This window comes from Bos grunniens, chromosome 29 (genome assembly GCF_055505025.1).
Source record: "Bos grunniens cultivar Pamir isolate PY7600 chromosome 29, Bosgru_T2T1.0, whole genome shotgun sequence".
In the NCBI taxonomy this organism is placed as follows: Eukaryota; Metazoa; Chordata; class Mammalia; order Artiodactyla; family Bovidae; genus Bos; species Bos grunniens.
Genome location: NC_141193.1, coordinates 9,016,874 through 9,031,806, shown reverse-complemented (window position 1 = coordinate 9,031,806; position 14,933 = coordinate 9,016,874). Strand labels below are relative to the sequence as shown.

The 14,933-nt window shown below is 53.8% G+C and overlaps 2 protein-coding genes across 6 annotated transcripts in view; one reads left to right on the top strand and one right to left on the bottom strand.

Annotated features, from left to right (window-relative positions):
- Positions 1–5,734, top strand: part of RTN3 (reticulon 3) — a 65,989-nt gene extending 60,255 nt beyond the window's left edge. Inside the window, exons 3-7 of the mRNA XM_086384461.1 lie at positions 138–276; positions 1,130–1,199; positions 1,655–1,701; positions 2,472–2,530; positions 3,583–5,734. Of these exons, the coding sequence (XP_086240587.1) occupies positions 138–276; positions 1,130–1,199; positions 1,655–1,701; positions 2,472–2,530; positions 3,583–3,628 (361 nt within the window). The 3' untranslated portion in view covers positions 3,629–5,734. The remainder of the gene's footprint in view (positions 1–137; positions 277–1,129; positions 1,200–1,654; positions 1,702–2,471; positions 2,531–3,582) is intronic.
- Position 5,735: 1 nt separating this feature from the next.
- On the bottom strand, positions 5,736–14,530 carry ZFTA (zinc finger translocation associated). 5 transcript variants are annotated; one of them, XR_015157824.1, is made up of 6 exons: positions 14,175–14,459; positions 11,539–12,036; positions 10,616–11,017; positions 9,690–10,244; positions 6,785–9,524; positions 5,736–5,923 (listed from the first exon to the last, which is right to left on the bottom strand). XR_015157824.1 is itself a non-coding variant. In XM_086384457.1 (5 exons), the coding sequence occupies exons 1-5, from the start codon at positions 14,323–14,325 to the stop codon at positions 9,067–9,069; spliced, it is 2,064 nt and encodes a 687-aa protein (XP_086240583.1). In that variant the 5' UTR covers positions 14,326–14,530; the 3' UTR covers positions 5,736–9,066. The 5 variants fall into 5 exon arrangements, 4 of the variants coding, with proteins under 4 accessions (XP_086240583.1, XP_086240585.1, XP_086240584.1 ...); XM_086384457.1 differs by having other exon boundaries at positions 5,736–9,524; positions 14,175–14,530; XM_086384459.1 differs by having other exon boundaries at positions 5,736–9,524; positions 10,150–10,244.
- Between the last annotated feature and the right edge of the window lie 403 nt (positions 14,531–14,933).

The window sequence follows — 14,933 nt, the reverse complement described above, 5'->3', positions numbered from 1 at the left end:
CCATGTTAGCAAAATCTGCCTCTGCAGATGTCACACACCCTTGGGGGGATTTCACCCTCTGAAGAACTTCTGTGCTAACAGAAACAGGTCGTCTCCTGCCATGTCAAATGTGTGACTGTTGTTTCTTCTTCTGGAAGAGCCTACCTGGATGTCGACATCACTCTGTCCTCAGAAGCTTTCCATAATTATGTGAACGCTGCCATGGTGCACATCAACAGGGCCCTGAAACTCATCATTCGTCTCTTTCTGGTGGAGGATCTAGTTGACTCCTTAAAGGTTAGTTGCCTCTACAGCTTTTGGTGGTGAGGCTGAGGAAAACCAGGGACTGAGTTATAATTCAGAGGAAAGGCAGTAAATAAGGTTTTATCAGACAAAAGCAAAATGTATGCTTGTCTCAATCAATCTGTAAAAATGGAAGTAGGGGTTAGTAAAGAAGGTACTTTATGCGCCAAGAGAACTAACATCAGAATAAGGATAATGTATGTAATTGATAGAAATGCAGTTACAGTCTGTTTGGGGGCCTGAGAGAACCACTGAGTTCTTTTATGCACCCTCAAATGTATAACAGAAATGAGGTAACCATCTTGAAATTATTAATGGCATATATCACTAAATTTATGAGGACTTAGCTAGAAAAGAATAACATCAAATAACCTGAATTTTTTAAGATCCCCTGGTGGAAGGCATGGCAACCCACTCCAGTATTCTTGCCTGGAGAGAGGAGCCTGGTGGGCTACAGTCCATGGGGTCGCAAAGAGTCAGACACAACTGAGTGACTACTACTGCTAAGTCACTTCAGTCGTGTCCGACTCTGTGCAACCCCATAGACGGCAACCCATCAGGCTCCCCCATCTTTGGGATTCTCCAGGCAAGAACACTGGAGTGGGTTGCCATTTCCTTCTCCAATGCGTGAAAGTGAAAAGTGAAAGGGAAGTCGCTCAGTTGTGTCTGACTCTTCGCGACCCCATGGACTGCAGCCTACCAGGCTCCTCTGTCCATGGGATTTTCCAGGCAAGAGTACTGGAGTGGGGTGCCATTGCCTTCTCCAAACTGAGTGACTTCACACAGCCAAACCTGAATTTTGCATTATGATTATTCCTGCTTAACCCTCTGATGTTGGCCTTCACAGCTTGCTGTCTTCATGTGGCTGATGACCTATGTTGGTGCCGTTTTCAATGGGATCACCCTTCTGATTCTTGGTAAGGTGGCAAGGAAAATGTCTTCAGGCTCTATGAAGTAATTGGTAAGAGTAAGAACAAAGAGAGCTCAGCGTGGCTCCAGTCCTTTCACACTGGCCCAGCCTTTAACATCCATAAAGGCCTTGACTAGTTATTGGAGGAACCTGTGTTTGTGGGCACAGGTTTATTAAATGGTCCCACCTATAAAGAAACATCCAGATAACTAGAAATAAAGGAGAGTTGTCGAGATTTGGTTTAAATATGAGGATCTTCATAATTTGGAAATTATTAGTGGTACAAGAGGGAAGACTATATACCTGTATCTAACTCTCCTTAGTTGAGAGCTCTGGCCAGGATTTCTCATATTGATGAACTTCTGTGTTTCCCTGTATTTCATGAGGAAAAATATCCCTGTTACTCAGACTTTGTGACTGTCTCCATTGACACTTGCCGTGTCTCATGATTCTTTCTTACAGCTGAACTACTCGTTTTCAGCATTCCAATTGTCTATGAGAAGTACAAGGTAAGCATTTGTCTGTTTTTGAGTCAGATATGCCAGTTAATGTATGACTAATTTTAGTTCTTTTTTTATTTCTTTATTTATTTGGCTACATCAGATCTTTAGTTGCAGTATATGGGATCTAGTTCCCTGAACAGGAATTGAACCCGGGCCCCCTCCATTGGGAGCACAGAGTCTTAGCCACTTGACCACCAGGGAAGTCCTTAGTTCATTTTTTAGGCATTGAAAGTGCACAGCAATCTTTTCCTAGCCATTTTTACAGTCTAATTTTACAAGTCAAGTGCCTACAAGAAACTGGTAACTGGTTTCCTCTAAGAAGCGAAACTGAATGTCTAGAAGAGATAAGGGTAGAAAGGGAATTTACTGTGTTACCATGCTATGTGTCAGATGGATCTATTCCCCCAAAAAAGTTGAAAAAAATGCTTAAATAAGAGCTGGTATCTGTGAAGAAACAAACTATTAAAGGAGTTGTGGGAATCCGTGAGTGTGAGCAGACGTCTGCATTGTAGAGTGGCTTATACCGAGTGTACTGGCTGCTGTGAAGTTGTTCTTGATAGACTGTTGTCCATCATCTGACTTGATTCATGGCTTTTTGGTATTAAATGAATTAGTCTCACCAGGAGTCAGAACATATTTGTGTTTACTGAATGTAGATTAGACACACAGTTTCTGGTATTGAGAAAATGATGGTTAAACTAGGCTAAAGAATCTTACCTTCAGGAAAATTGTTAATCTGTGTGTTGCCACAACTGAATGACTTTTCTTCCTTGAAGACCCAGATTGATCACTATGTTGGCATCGCCCGCGATCAGACCAAGTCAATTGTTGAAAAGTGAGTATGCTTAGGTTCCACATTTCATCATGACATGAGCTTTTTTCCCCCCAGTTGTTTTTAGTCTCCTATGTAAAATGCTAATACCAAAGAAAGTAATTTTTATCCTGGGGAAAAGGAAAAGCTTGGTTAATGGTTTCATTTTACTAGAAATTATTTCATCTGCTCCTTTGTAAAGCATTCTTTGTATCTTAAACTGAAAAGGATCAACAGAGTTAGGACCACTCTGCCTTTTTGAACTGGTTTTTAAATGTTTGTGGTTGTCTACTCACCATTTAGTTTCACAAATATCAATATTAAGCCAAACTCTTCTTTCCCTTTTTAGAAATAAAACTTGTAGTAAATAAATATATTAAAGCTCAAAACTACCTCTTTTCTAAGACTACATATCCTTCTGTTTTAATCAGTTTCATATTTAAATCAAATAATAAAATATTGGTAGAATTTTTATGACTCCCTATATCAAGGAACTGTAAGTTAATATTTTTCCATATTTTCTTCAGATACTCTTTAAGAAACAAAGCATCACAGCAGTTAAATTCTCTTTGTGCCCACCCCCCACCTTTCACACCCCAGGTTTCAGTGCTTTTTCTAGCTTTGATATGAGGAAACCTTGTCTATATCCAGACAGCCCAGACTTAATGCAGGATCTTTACCTACTTTTTTGCTTTCTTAGGTAGACACTGGAGCTAAAGCCCAGCAAGGGCAGTTCACACAGATTTGTATATGGTTGTTGCTTATTCCTACAGAGCACAGCCAGCAGGCAGTGTGCTTACGTGTGCCTCATTCTCTGTTATCCCCAGAGAAGGGAGCCAGGAGGTTTGGGCAGCGAGAGAGGACAGGCAGCAGGCTCAGTGGCAGGGAGCGGGTGGATCTTGGGGGCTCTCTTCGGCTCATCCCAGGCCAGACTCAGCCCCTGCCCAGTGAAAATGGGAGTGTTGTTCTCAGGACACTAGTGAGTCCCAGAGCTGTCTTCTAGGATCAGTGTTAAAACAAAAATCTACAACTAATGTCTGTATTTTCACTCTTTTTTTCTTTCCTTTTCCCAACAGGATCCAAGCAAAACTCCCTGGAATCGCAAAAAAAAAGGCAGAATAAGTACATGGAAACCAGAAACACAACAGTTACTAAAACACCATTTAATAGTTATAACGTTGTTACTTGTACTATGAAGGAACATGCTCGGTGTCAGCTTGAGCCTGCATTCCAAGCTTTTTTTTATTTGGTGTTTTCTCCCCTCCTTTCCCTCTACCCTCAGTATCAAGCACAAGAATTGTTGGACTTAAACAAGAACTGATACCTTAGAAAACCCAAAAGAATAAAGAAAGAGTCAAATTAATAGGATAAATCAGTACCTTAATGATGGTGGAGCTTTTACCTGTAAGTTGAAAGGAAGGGGAAAATTGGAGGTAAAGGAGAAAATGAAAAATAAAAACACATCTCTTGGGTTCTTGTATCCAAATTTCAAGGACTAGTCCGTCTTCTAGAGCTTCCCATCATAGTTTTGCCCTTATTTTTAAGTTAAGAAATAATGATTAACTTATGAAGAAATTATCTGGGGACAAGAATGGGATCCTTCCCTTGTTTTTGTTGTTGTTTTGCAGTCCTGATCCCATCTTTCTGCCCCACGACGTGAGCAGCTACTCCTAATCTTCTTCTTTTTCATTAAATGATATAACTTTCAACTCTGTGAATAACTTATAGTTGATAGTGATGATTCCTGATTCCCAGAATACCATCTGATAACCAGGAATGGAGTTGGAAGGTCGGACGGAGGAGCGCACAGGAGCGCTGCTGTGACTCCCGCGCGTCCTCAGGAAGGAAAGGCTCCGCGTGGGGGACGGTGGTGTCTGTGTCGTTTGTTCTGGACACCAGTTCTGAGCTGTAGTTGGAGAGCTTATTCCTGAATGTGCTTTCCTCCCTCTTTCCTCCCCTCAAGTTCAATAAATATGGTTGTACTTTTCTTATTATAAAATAAATGTCTGTAACTGCTGTACACTGCTGTAAACTTGTTAGAGAAAAAAAAAATTAATCTGCATGTGGGCTCCTCCGTTATTGAGTTATTGTAATCCTGTCTCAGTCCGTGGCGGGGAAACATTCTCAAGAGGTGAGCTACAGAAACACAAAGGCCTTTTTCTCTTTTCCCTGCACACTCCATCTTTACCTGTGCTCATCGTTTTACCCTGAGGACCAAAGCTGCGCTGGCGTGCGCGGAGACCGTATCTGTGGTTGAGACCCCACAGATGAGTGTAGGGAGGTGCACTTTGTGGTTCAGGTGGGGTTTTAACTTAGAGGCTGGCTTACTGGGCGTGTGTTATTTGAGGATTCCTTCCATCTTCAGGCACTTAAGCTGTCTCAGCACCTGTACCGTGGTGCAGGTTCCTCCTTTTGAGAGTGTTTTCCAAGAAGCTGTAGGTAAGGGTGACCAGGCAGGGCAGATTGTGTTGGCGGGCTCCATGCGCAATTAAAAGACAACAAACAGTTCACGTTGATAACAGATGGAGGGCATTTGGGAATCTTTGATTCCCACTTGAGACTTAACGTCTTCCTCCCCTTCCAACATTAAAATTCAGTAAACTTGAAAGAAAATCATCTGCGAATTCTTTCAGGTTGTAACTGACAGTCGTGATAATCCAGACAGAATATGCACTTGTGACTTTAAAGTAAGGGCTATAATCTTTGACGGTCCCAAAGCAGTGCAGCTCTGTAGAAGGTAGTGGAAGGATCTTTTCTTTCTACTTTGTTGAGAAAATTACTTAGGAATTTAGATGGGTAAAGGTACCTTGCCTTACTCCACTCTTATTTTCTTAGCCCCCTTTCCTTCTGAAATGTTTTAACTCATTTCACGTCATGGTAGGAAATGCACTCTCCACCTTCATTCCTTTGCCCTCCCAAGAAGTCAGTGCACTGATTGTCTTTTTGGGCTTCCCCTCCTAAGGGCCTTTCCCTGCACAGGAAGCCTCCACACCTAGCTTTTGCTTTGTCACTGCTGTGTTCAGATTGATTGGACAGATCTTTGTGCCACACAGGAATTTTTTTTTTTTTTTTTTTAAGAAAAATCTATAGGTGAAAAATTACTAATGAAACTGTGTGCGTATATGTGCGTGCAACATAAAAGTACAGTAGCACCAAGGAGCTTGAATCTTGGTTCCTGTAAAATGCAAATTGATGTGGTATTAATAAAAAAGAAAAAAAGAACAGTGACTGTGCTGTCATTCTGCTAACTTTATTCTTTATACACAGTTTGGGTAAAGTAAGAACCAAACAAGGCTTCCACTGGCCCCCATCCCCACTCCACTTTCGAGGCTTTAAAAAGTGATTAATAGTTGATACTAGTAGTGATTTCCAAGATTGCAGAATTTCCATAGTAGAACAAAGCTGTGCATTTGGTTTCTGAAAGAAAATAAGAGATCCTCTTAAGAGGGGACCGCAGGAGAAAGATGGTGAGTGGAAAGGGCCAGGGGGGTCTGTTGTCCCAGTTCACACCAACCTAGGAGGGTTCCCCCACCTGCAACATGAGTGAAGCAGCCTGTAACTCCCACAGTCACAATGTACTTCAAATGAGACTCAGTCACCATGGAAAATGGAAACTTTTCCATCAGGTCTTTGCTCTTTCCCAAAACTAAGGCTGCCATGACCCTTAAGCTGCTTTTTTTAATTCAACATACCTCTTCGAAAACTTAGGCTGAAATTTTTAAAAAGTAACTGATGCGAACAACTTCACAAATACGCATACAAATGTTCAAATAATGTCACTAACATGGTATATAAATATGTATTCAGAGTAACATTTACATATTGGCCATAATAGCAAGCATACCATTAACAAAAAAAATTCATGAAGAAACTTCACCTGTTCATATCAGACTCCCAAGGCAAGGAGGAGGCACCTAGAGATGAGAACCACCTAATCTCCTGACTGTTAGTTCAAGAGGCTATAATAGCTGCAAAGTAGTAACAACCACAGTGCCACTGCGCAGTTCACTGGTGCTCAGAACTTCAGCATGCCTTGTGATCACTGGAGGGCTTATCAAAACAGATTGCTAGGCTCCACGCCAGTTTCTGATCCATAAGTTGCCACCCAAGAATTTGCATTTCTACTAACTTCCTAATTTCTGTTGGCTACACTTTTGAGAACCAGTGGAGTGCTTGGGGCTGCTTCTCAATGAAGACATCCACTGCTGCCCTCCTAAGGCCTCTCCCTGCCTATTGAGAGCAAAAACCATTCTCATCCTGCTCTCTGCCCTGGCTTACCTGAACTTCGGCAGAGGGTGTGGATGACTATGATAGTTGCCCCAGTCTGCCTGTTTTTGAATAGGCAGAGTAGCGAAAGTGGCAGAGCACTCCTGGATCTGAAAACAACATGCATGAAGGAAAATAAAAGAATGGCAGTACCCAACCTGGGGCCATCCATAATCCCTGCTTTCTTTTTAATACTGTCTCAAAAAACCTGGAGGTTCAAACGCTAGGAATTCACTTTTTAGGCGAGTGACAGCCCGTGCAGTATTTCCTGAACCCCTGGTGGCATCAACAAAACAATGCCAGAGCCTTTGCCCAGCAGGGAGGCCTTGGGCCGGGTGGCAGTCAGCCCTATTTGTGCAGTTCTGGTCAGGAAAGCTGCTGCTGGCACCCTCCAGCTGAAGCCAATGGTGGCAGGACTGCCCTGTTGAATACTTGTTCTAGGAGTGTGCTGCTCTTTGCCACTCCCAGGAGCCCACAACTGCACTGGGAGGGCCTGCGGAGCCCAGCTGCACACGCCATCCTTCGGCAGGCCTAACCGTAAAAGAAATTTTAACTTACCAGAGATGGGGAGGCCATGTGGTGTAGTGCAAAGAACACTGAACTGGGAGTTGAGGTTTTTATTCTAGTCCTAGTACTGCTCCTACCTGGTGTGTGGTAATTTCAGTTCCTGGACTCCATCTTACCTATCTGTGAAAGGGGTTGGGGCAGGTACTGGTTGATCTCCAAGGTCTTTCCAGCTCAGACAATCGAGTTATATAAAAAATGCTACAAAATCCGTGGTATAAAATTCAATTCCCAATCAGAAGTCAAGGGGACTGGGCCTGAGGCACTTGAACCGTGGGCTCTGGCCTGGGAGCACTGAGATAAGGAAGGCTTTCCTCTCTGCTCTCTGCTTTCCCATCCACAGAGGCGGCTGCCAGGGCCGCTACCCCTCCAGACCCAGCCCTGAAGTCCCCACCCGCTGATCTCCCCACTCAGCCTTTAAGACCAAAGGAACCGGCCTGGCTATGTGAAGAGCGCCAGTGGGTTACTAGAGACTCCTCGGAGGAACCTGGTGAGGCACACATTAGTCTATGATGTTTGGGGTCCTCCCGTCCGCGCCTCCTCTCTCCTACCTTTAGGTCCTTCCTCCACCACCTCACAGCTTATCTCTGATACACGCATAATAAATAAGACATTTGCACATAAGGGTGACGGACAGCTCTCTTCCCGCCCCTCCCCCTCTCATATAAAAGCATTAAATACAGTTTCAAAATAAAATACAAAGAGCAAAAAGGGCCTGATCCCGGGGCCACCTGTTCTCCACAGGAGAATGAATGTACACATCCCTCTCGGACCTGCCTGGGAGATCGCGGGGCCCGTTCCCGGCCCCTTGCGGCCTGGCTCTGCCGCGAAGAGGAGAGAAAGGAAGGCCGAGGCCGGGCCCCAGGCCCAGAGGGCTGCGAATGGGTGGCACGTCCACGGCGTACAAAAGTCGGGGGGGGGGGGGGGGGCGGAGGGGGACGGGAACAGAACGCCAACTGCCGGGACCTCCAGTGTCCCGGACTCGGACTGAGGGCGCTTGAAGCAGGCGCGCCTGACTGAGCTTAGGGGTACAGGGAGACCTTCGGAGCAGGCGAGCAAAGGAAGAAAGTGCTAACCCCTTTACAAGATCGCGGCGCCGGCGGGCGTGGCAGGGGCCGGGAAGGAGGGCGGGGGCGGTCCCCGCAGGGCCCGCCCCGTGGGCGGGGATAGGGATTGGCCCCGCCCTCCCGCCCGCGGGCCGGCGGGCTCCCAGGCCCCACTGCCCCTCCTCCCGAGGAAGGCCCTCGTCCGCAGTCCAGGCCACCGAGCGGCCGCGACGGCCAGTAACGAACGGCTGGGGGTCAGCCGGCCCCGATCCCCGAGAGCCGTGCCTGCCGGCGTGCCTCTGTGAAACCTGGGCGCCCACCCAAGCCAAGGAAAAGGGACCGGCGCGTCCCTTCTACACCCTCTCCGCTCCACCTACTTGGGACCCTAATACTGACGGCGCCCCGCCCGCCCAAGCCTGGCCTGGCGGGGTGCGACCGGGGGCCGAAAACTCTCCGTGCACAGACTGAGGCTTCCCAGGAACTAGCCGCCTTGAGCGGCGAGGGCCCGGGCTCCGGGTCCGAGGTGGAGAGCGCGCTTCCCGCGGCGCCCGCACTAGCTTGAACCCGCCACCCCACCCCAGTCCCGAGTCTCCGCCCTGCCCGGCCAGCCGGGGTGGGCAGCGGCCAGGGCCGCGGGGAACCGGGGGAGCCGGCTCGGCACCGCCGCCCTCCCCCTCGAGTGATCTACGCCCGACACACGGCGCCCGCCTTGAGGTCCGCGCCGCCGTCGCGCGGCGCCGCCGGGGCGGGCGGCCCGAAGCCCTCGTGACCGTAGCAGCGCAGCGCCGCCTCCTCGTAGGCCTCCAGGATGGTCTGGCGCTCCTCGGGCGTGAAGTCCATGGAGAAGGGGTGCACCTGCAGGATGTGCCGCTTGATGGTGCTGACCTTGAGCGTGGCCAGCGCGCCCCCGCACACCATGCACACCAGGCCGCGCCGGCTGCCGTCGTAGTCCATCAGGTACTCGCCCCGCCAGCGCGGCTGGTAGTTCCGCCGCTGCTCTCGGCTGCGGGGCGGGGGAGGTGGGGGCGGCGGCGGCGGCGGCGGAGGGAAGGCGAGCGCCCCGGGATCCGGGCCGTCCTCGTCGTCCTCCTCTTCTTCCGCCTGCCGCTCCGACGGTTCCCCGGGGGAGAGCGGGACGTCGCCTAGGACGGAACAAAGGACCGCGCTGGAGCGTCCCGGCCTCGTGACCCCCCTACCCGTGCCCTCCGGTGCTGCCAGCCTCCCGTCTCCCCTTCGACCTTCTACTGTCCCCACCCGCCTTCTACCCCTAGCCCCTCTCCCTCTCCACCTGCTCTGACCCAGCTCACCCCACCACTCCTCCTCCTCCTCTGGCTGCTCCTTCTCTGCCCCTCCCCCCTCCTCGGAGGCTGCGGCTGTGCTGGGTGCGGCGGGGTCCCCGGGCGATTCGGGGCAGGGCAGCCCCATGGCCAGCAGGTGGGCGGCCTTCTCGCTCCACTCCTGGGCGATGAGGGCCCCGACTGGCCCGCCGAGGCGCGCCGAGCCCGGGTGGCGCCGGCGGATGTGCCGCTTGATGGTGCTCATCTTGAGCGAGGCCAGCGCGCCCCCGCATGCCAGGCACACCAGGCCGCGCCGGCCGCCGTCCAACTCCAAGAGGTACTCCAGCCGCCAGCGCTCCGGGCAGTAGCGGCGGGGGTCGCGGCCCCGCGCAGACCGGCCAGGGACCCCCACCCTCTCGCCCTCCTCCGGCTCCTCCTCCCCTGCCGGCCCGGGCACCCTCTCAGGGACCCAGCCAGCCTCTTCCTTTACGTCTGGGAGGCTGAGATCCTGAGAGGACTGGGCTCCAGCAGCGGGGGCCGGGTCCCGGCTCTTGCTGGTCAGGTCCTGGGGGACGAGGTCATCGTCTGTTGGGGAAGGGGTGAGGGAGAGGGGCTCAGCTTGCTGGCTGGGTTGCCCTTACCCACGAAGAGGGGGTCCCTTGCTTCTCATCCCAGCGCTAAGCTAGAAGCCCCACCAGAATCTGTATGCGTGTCTACGGGGGCACCGTGGTGTGGGAGGGGTATGTGTCTGTGTTGAGGGGGGCGAGATGAGTCCCCCGCCACAACCAGGACCTCTGTGTGTGTGTCTGGGAGGTGTGGGTGTCTATGTGGGGGGAGGGGCGTGTGTGTGTATCTATGTGGAGGCAGGGAGAGATGAGTCACTCCCAGTTTTGGCCACAGACCTCACTTTGCAGCCCTTATATGAAGGGGTCCTGGCCATGAGAGGGGCCTCGCACCTGGTGAGGACTGGGTGAGCTCAGACAGCGCCTCCGGCTGGCCACCCGAGGCCTGCAGCAGGGCACTACGCTGGGGGGCCCTGCGCTGGGGGCCACGGAGCCCCAGGCAGCTGGGGTGCACCTCCAGCACGTGGGCACGGATGTCATCCAGCTGCAAGCTGGGCAGTGCCCGGCCACAGGCCATGCACACCAGCCGGTTCCCCCGCGGGTCATAGTCCATGAGACACTCTGCCCGGAACCAGTTCTGCAGGGACTCCTTCAGCCTCCGCTCCAGCCGCCGGGCACCCAGCCCCCTGCTGCCCCCAGCCCTCCGGGAGGCAGAGAGGCACCCACGCCGAGCCCGGGGTGCCCCTGGGCCCCCTCGCCTCTGGCGCCGGCTGCCCCCACCAGCTGGGGCTTTGCCTGAAAGGGTTGGAGGGAGGGAAGGGACTGAGATACTGGCCCTCTGGGAGAGCCCCCCGACCACAGCCAGGACCTCCAGCCACAGGCCTCTCCCTCACTCTGACTCTGAGTCCTTTGCCTAAACTTTGCCCTTCCCTTCCTCTCCCCTCAAGTCTTAACTCCTTCATCTCCTAATCCGCCTGCACACAAACCCTCAGCCCGACCCGACTCCCCCCCAGGTCCAGATTCTAGACCCTTCCCTAGACTTCACTGTCATACCTTTCCAGTACCCTCTGCTCCCAGGCCTCTCTCCAGCCTCCACTCCCTGGATCCTTCTAAAACTACAGAATGTCAAAACTGTCTGCAATACTGGAGATCTTGTCCTATGGTCCCTCACCCACTACTGTCCAATAAGCAGAGCTCACCCCAAAAGCAAGCAGTAGCTTGCTCCAGGAAACCAGCTAGTTGGCCAGGAAGCCCGGGCTGGCCCCACCTGGCCCCATCCACCACCCAGGCCCCAGCTTCCCCAAGTCGGACATTACCTGGGCCCTTGGGCAGGCTAGCCTGGAGGCCAGCCCCTTCCTCCTCCTCCTCCTCGTCGTCGTCCTCCTCCTCCTCAGGCCCCTGGGCCCCCAGCCCCTCAGCCTCTCCGCAGGCCCCCAGCCCCAAGTGGGCATCCCAGCTGTTGCTGATGACTTCCTTCTCCCGGGGACTCCAGTGCAGAGAGTAAGGGTGCTTTTGACGGATGTGTCGCTTGATGGTGCTGAGCTTGAGAGTGGCCAGGGAGCTGCCGCACACCATGCACACCATGCCGTGCCGGGCAGGGTTGAAGTCCATCAGGTACTCCAGCCGCCAGTGGTCATGGTAGTAGCGACGATGGTCACGGCCAGGAATGCGGCTTTTTCCAGGCCTCGAGGCCCGGGCCTCACAGTGGTCTGAGTATTTCCTGCCTGAAGATGCTGGTCCCCTGGCCCTGGAGGAGGGCAGGGGGGCATTCCCCCAGGACCCTAAGGCACCCCCTTCCAGCTGAAGATCTTGCCCTGAAGGGGGGGGAGGGGGAAAGGGAGACAGTTTCTCAGTCTCTAAGATTTCTAGGGAAAGAGCCTAGGGCTTCCATTTTGCAAGAGAACGGAGGTGGGAGAGAGGTCTGTTCAGGGGCAGGAAAGGGACTGCAAGAGCAATCAAAGGGAGGTGGCAGAGCAGGGAGTCAAAACATTGGTCCTTTACAAAGAGTGAGACCCCTTTAAGAGAGGATCAGGAACAAAAGAATGCAGGGCACAGCTCTAATTTTTTTCAAAAAACAAAGGTGAAGGCCAAGGAGGCAGCAGGTTCTGCAAGGCACCCCTTCTGGATGAGCACTGTCTGGGTAAAGCCAGGGGAGCAGCCTGCTGCGGCGGTTATAGCCGGAGCAGAGTGGGCAGCGGGGCCAGAGAACAAAGGGGGCATCTGTCTGCACACAGGACGCACTGCCCGAGGCCCCAGCCCGGAGGGCCCCACCCAAAGATGATCTTTTTCCCTTTCTGCAATAATGTCTCAAATACACCCTCCTAAGAGGCCCATTTTAAGGGCCTCTTAGGGCAATACTAAGCATTGTCAGGTCCCCAAATTAAGGGACCCCATGACAAAGCTGTCAGCACCTCCAGAGAAAGGGATTTTTAGGACTAGAGTCTGGGAGAGCTGATGACTGGAAGGGACCAGCCGGAGGGCCACCTGAGCGGCTACTGAAGATACTGCAGCAGGGAGTGGCCACCACCCACCGGAATCCATCAAGTCTTTCTGGGGATTTATTTTTTGCTCTGGCCCGGAGCTGGCCACTGCCCAGCAATCAGTGGGCAGGCAGTGGAGAGGCCACCAACCCAGTGGTGTCCCCTTTTGCCAAACCGAGACCCTGAGCAGTACCCCCCACTTTCCCTACAATTTGGACCGTATTTCATTTAGAAAAGGGTCTCCTGGCCAAATAGGCGGAATAGACAGGTGTGGTCATCCTCCCAGTAGAGAATCTCACCATATGGAAAACAAAAGCCAGGATCAGAGGGGGCTCCTGTCACCCTGTTTTTGTTTGGCTTTGTTTTAAGTACATAGAAGAAAAAGAAAGCGCTAGTTTCAGTCAGAAACCTGGGTTTGACTCCGGGCTTCACTGGTAACTTGCTCTGTGACCTTTGGTAGGTGATGTCCGCTCTCTGGGCCTGAGTGTCTTTGTCTGCAAAGGCACTGGAAAGCTAGCTGGTCTCTCAGCATCCTTCCAGCGCCGGATCTGTTAGTCTAAGGTGGACTGGCCCTTTAAGAGCCGAAAAAAGGGGAGGAGCTGGGAGTCTTTAAAAACAAAAGGGGATGGGGAATTTCTGGGAGGGGAGCTCTGGGATTAGGGGTGAAGCTCCAGAGCCTGGACGCAAGCTTCAGGGCTCTTAAGCCTTTGACCCCGCATAGAGAAACAGCCTCCTTTGAGAGCAAACGGAGAGGACTGGCTGGTCCCGCTATAGCTGACAAATTGTGGCAAAATTTCTGAAAAGATGGGAGGGGTAACGCGCGGATAGAAGGGGAGTGAATGACATTGTGGGCGAGCCCATCTCTTTAAAAACTGCCCGCCCGTGGGGAAGGTACTGATAGGTCCCCAAGAGGCGCAAGCTATGCTCTCTTCCAGGGAGAACATAGGGGGAAAAGAAAAAGGGTGCCCTTCTCTAGAGAGGCCCCAGAGAAGACAGCCCAACTTAAAGCAGCGGAGTCCCCAGCTCAGTTCCTCTGGAGGGAAGCCCCGGAAAGGGACCCACGGTCTGGGCAGACTTTTTAAGAGACAGCTGGTTAAGGGAGACCACCTGGGAGTCTGAAAGAGAAAGGGACGGGGGACGCAAGTCCCAACAGCCTAGAGCGCGCACCCCGCGGCGCCAGGCCAGGTCCTTCGGGGCCCCTCCAGCTCGGCCTCCGAGGCGGGGGCCGCGGGGCCCTTTAAGGGGGAGGGGATCCGCCCGAGCCCCGCGGGCCAACCCCGGGAGCTGGGCGGGGGGCTCCGCCGCTGGCGCTGCAGCCACAATCCGCGCCCGCCAGGTGGCGCCCCCGCCCGCCCTGCCCGCGTCCCCCGCTTTGTTCGGCGGCGAAGAGGGGCCCGGAGCCCGGAGCCGCAGCCCTCCCCTCCCCCACGCCGGGGCCCCCGCCCGAGCCGCCGGCCCCAGCCAGCTCTTACCGCCGTCGTCCTCCTCGGGTTCCGCGCTGCCGCTCGATCCGGCGGGCGGCAGCCGTCGGCCCCGTGCCGAGGCCGCTGCTGGCCCGGGGCCGCCCCTGCTGCCGCCGCCGCCGCCGCCGCTCCGGCTCCGGTGGTCCCCGCCAGGCTCCATGCGCTGCGCTGCGGCGCGGGGCCCCGGGGCGGCAGGGCGCGGGGCCGCGGGGCCGGCGGCGGCCGGCGCGCGGCGCTCGGTGCGCGGGGCCCCGGGGCGCGGGGCGCATGCACAGGGCGGCCGGCAGCACGGACGGCTGGCTGCTCGCTCGGCAGCGCGGGCTGGACCGGGGTGGGGATTCCTGTCTGGGGCCCCTGGGGCTCCTTTAAGGGCTCCTGGGTAAATTTAAAGGGGCCGCACGCTATTTCCTCCTGCCAGCTCGCGGGGGGCTGGGGGGAGCGTCGGGAGGCTAAGAGCCCGACCGAGGCTCCGTATCCGGGGCCCGCCGCGGACGTTAGGAGCATGGACCTCGCGGTCCTCCGGGCCCGCGCTGCCGCCTCCGGGGCTCGGGTCCCGGCTCCTGGAGGGTCACCGAGGTGGCCAGGGGCGCAGCGTCCGTTGCGACGCGCTTCCACCCAGGCTCAGCTCGCAGCCACTGCCCCCTCGGGGCATCTCAGCGCCCGGCTTCCCGCACCCGCGCCGGCAAAGGGGGTCTCCCGGTGGGGAGGCCCGGGCCCCTGCCAGGGGCTGCCTCCTCCCGCGCGAGCTCGGCGCGGGCCCCAGAGCGG

What these genes read in the sequence shown, in the direction of transcription:
- ZFTA (XM_086384457.1), bottom strand. Translation starts at nt 14,325, where the DNA reads ATGGAGCCTGGCGGGGACCACCGGAGCCGGAGCGGCGGCGGCGGCGGC. An exon ending in TAGCCTGCCCAAGGGCCCAG is followed by an intron (nt 11,018 to 11,538) that starts GTAATGTCCGAC and finishes CAACCCTTTCAG; the next exon opens with GCAAAGCCCCAGCTGGTGGG. An exon ending in GCTCACCCAGTCCTCACCAG is followed by an intron (nt 10,245 to 10,615) that starts GTGCGAGGCCCC and finishes CTTCCCCAACAG; the next exon opens with ACGATGACCTCGTCCCCCAG.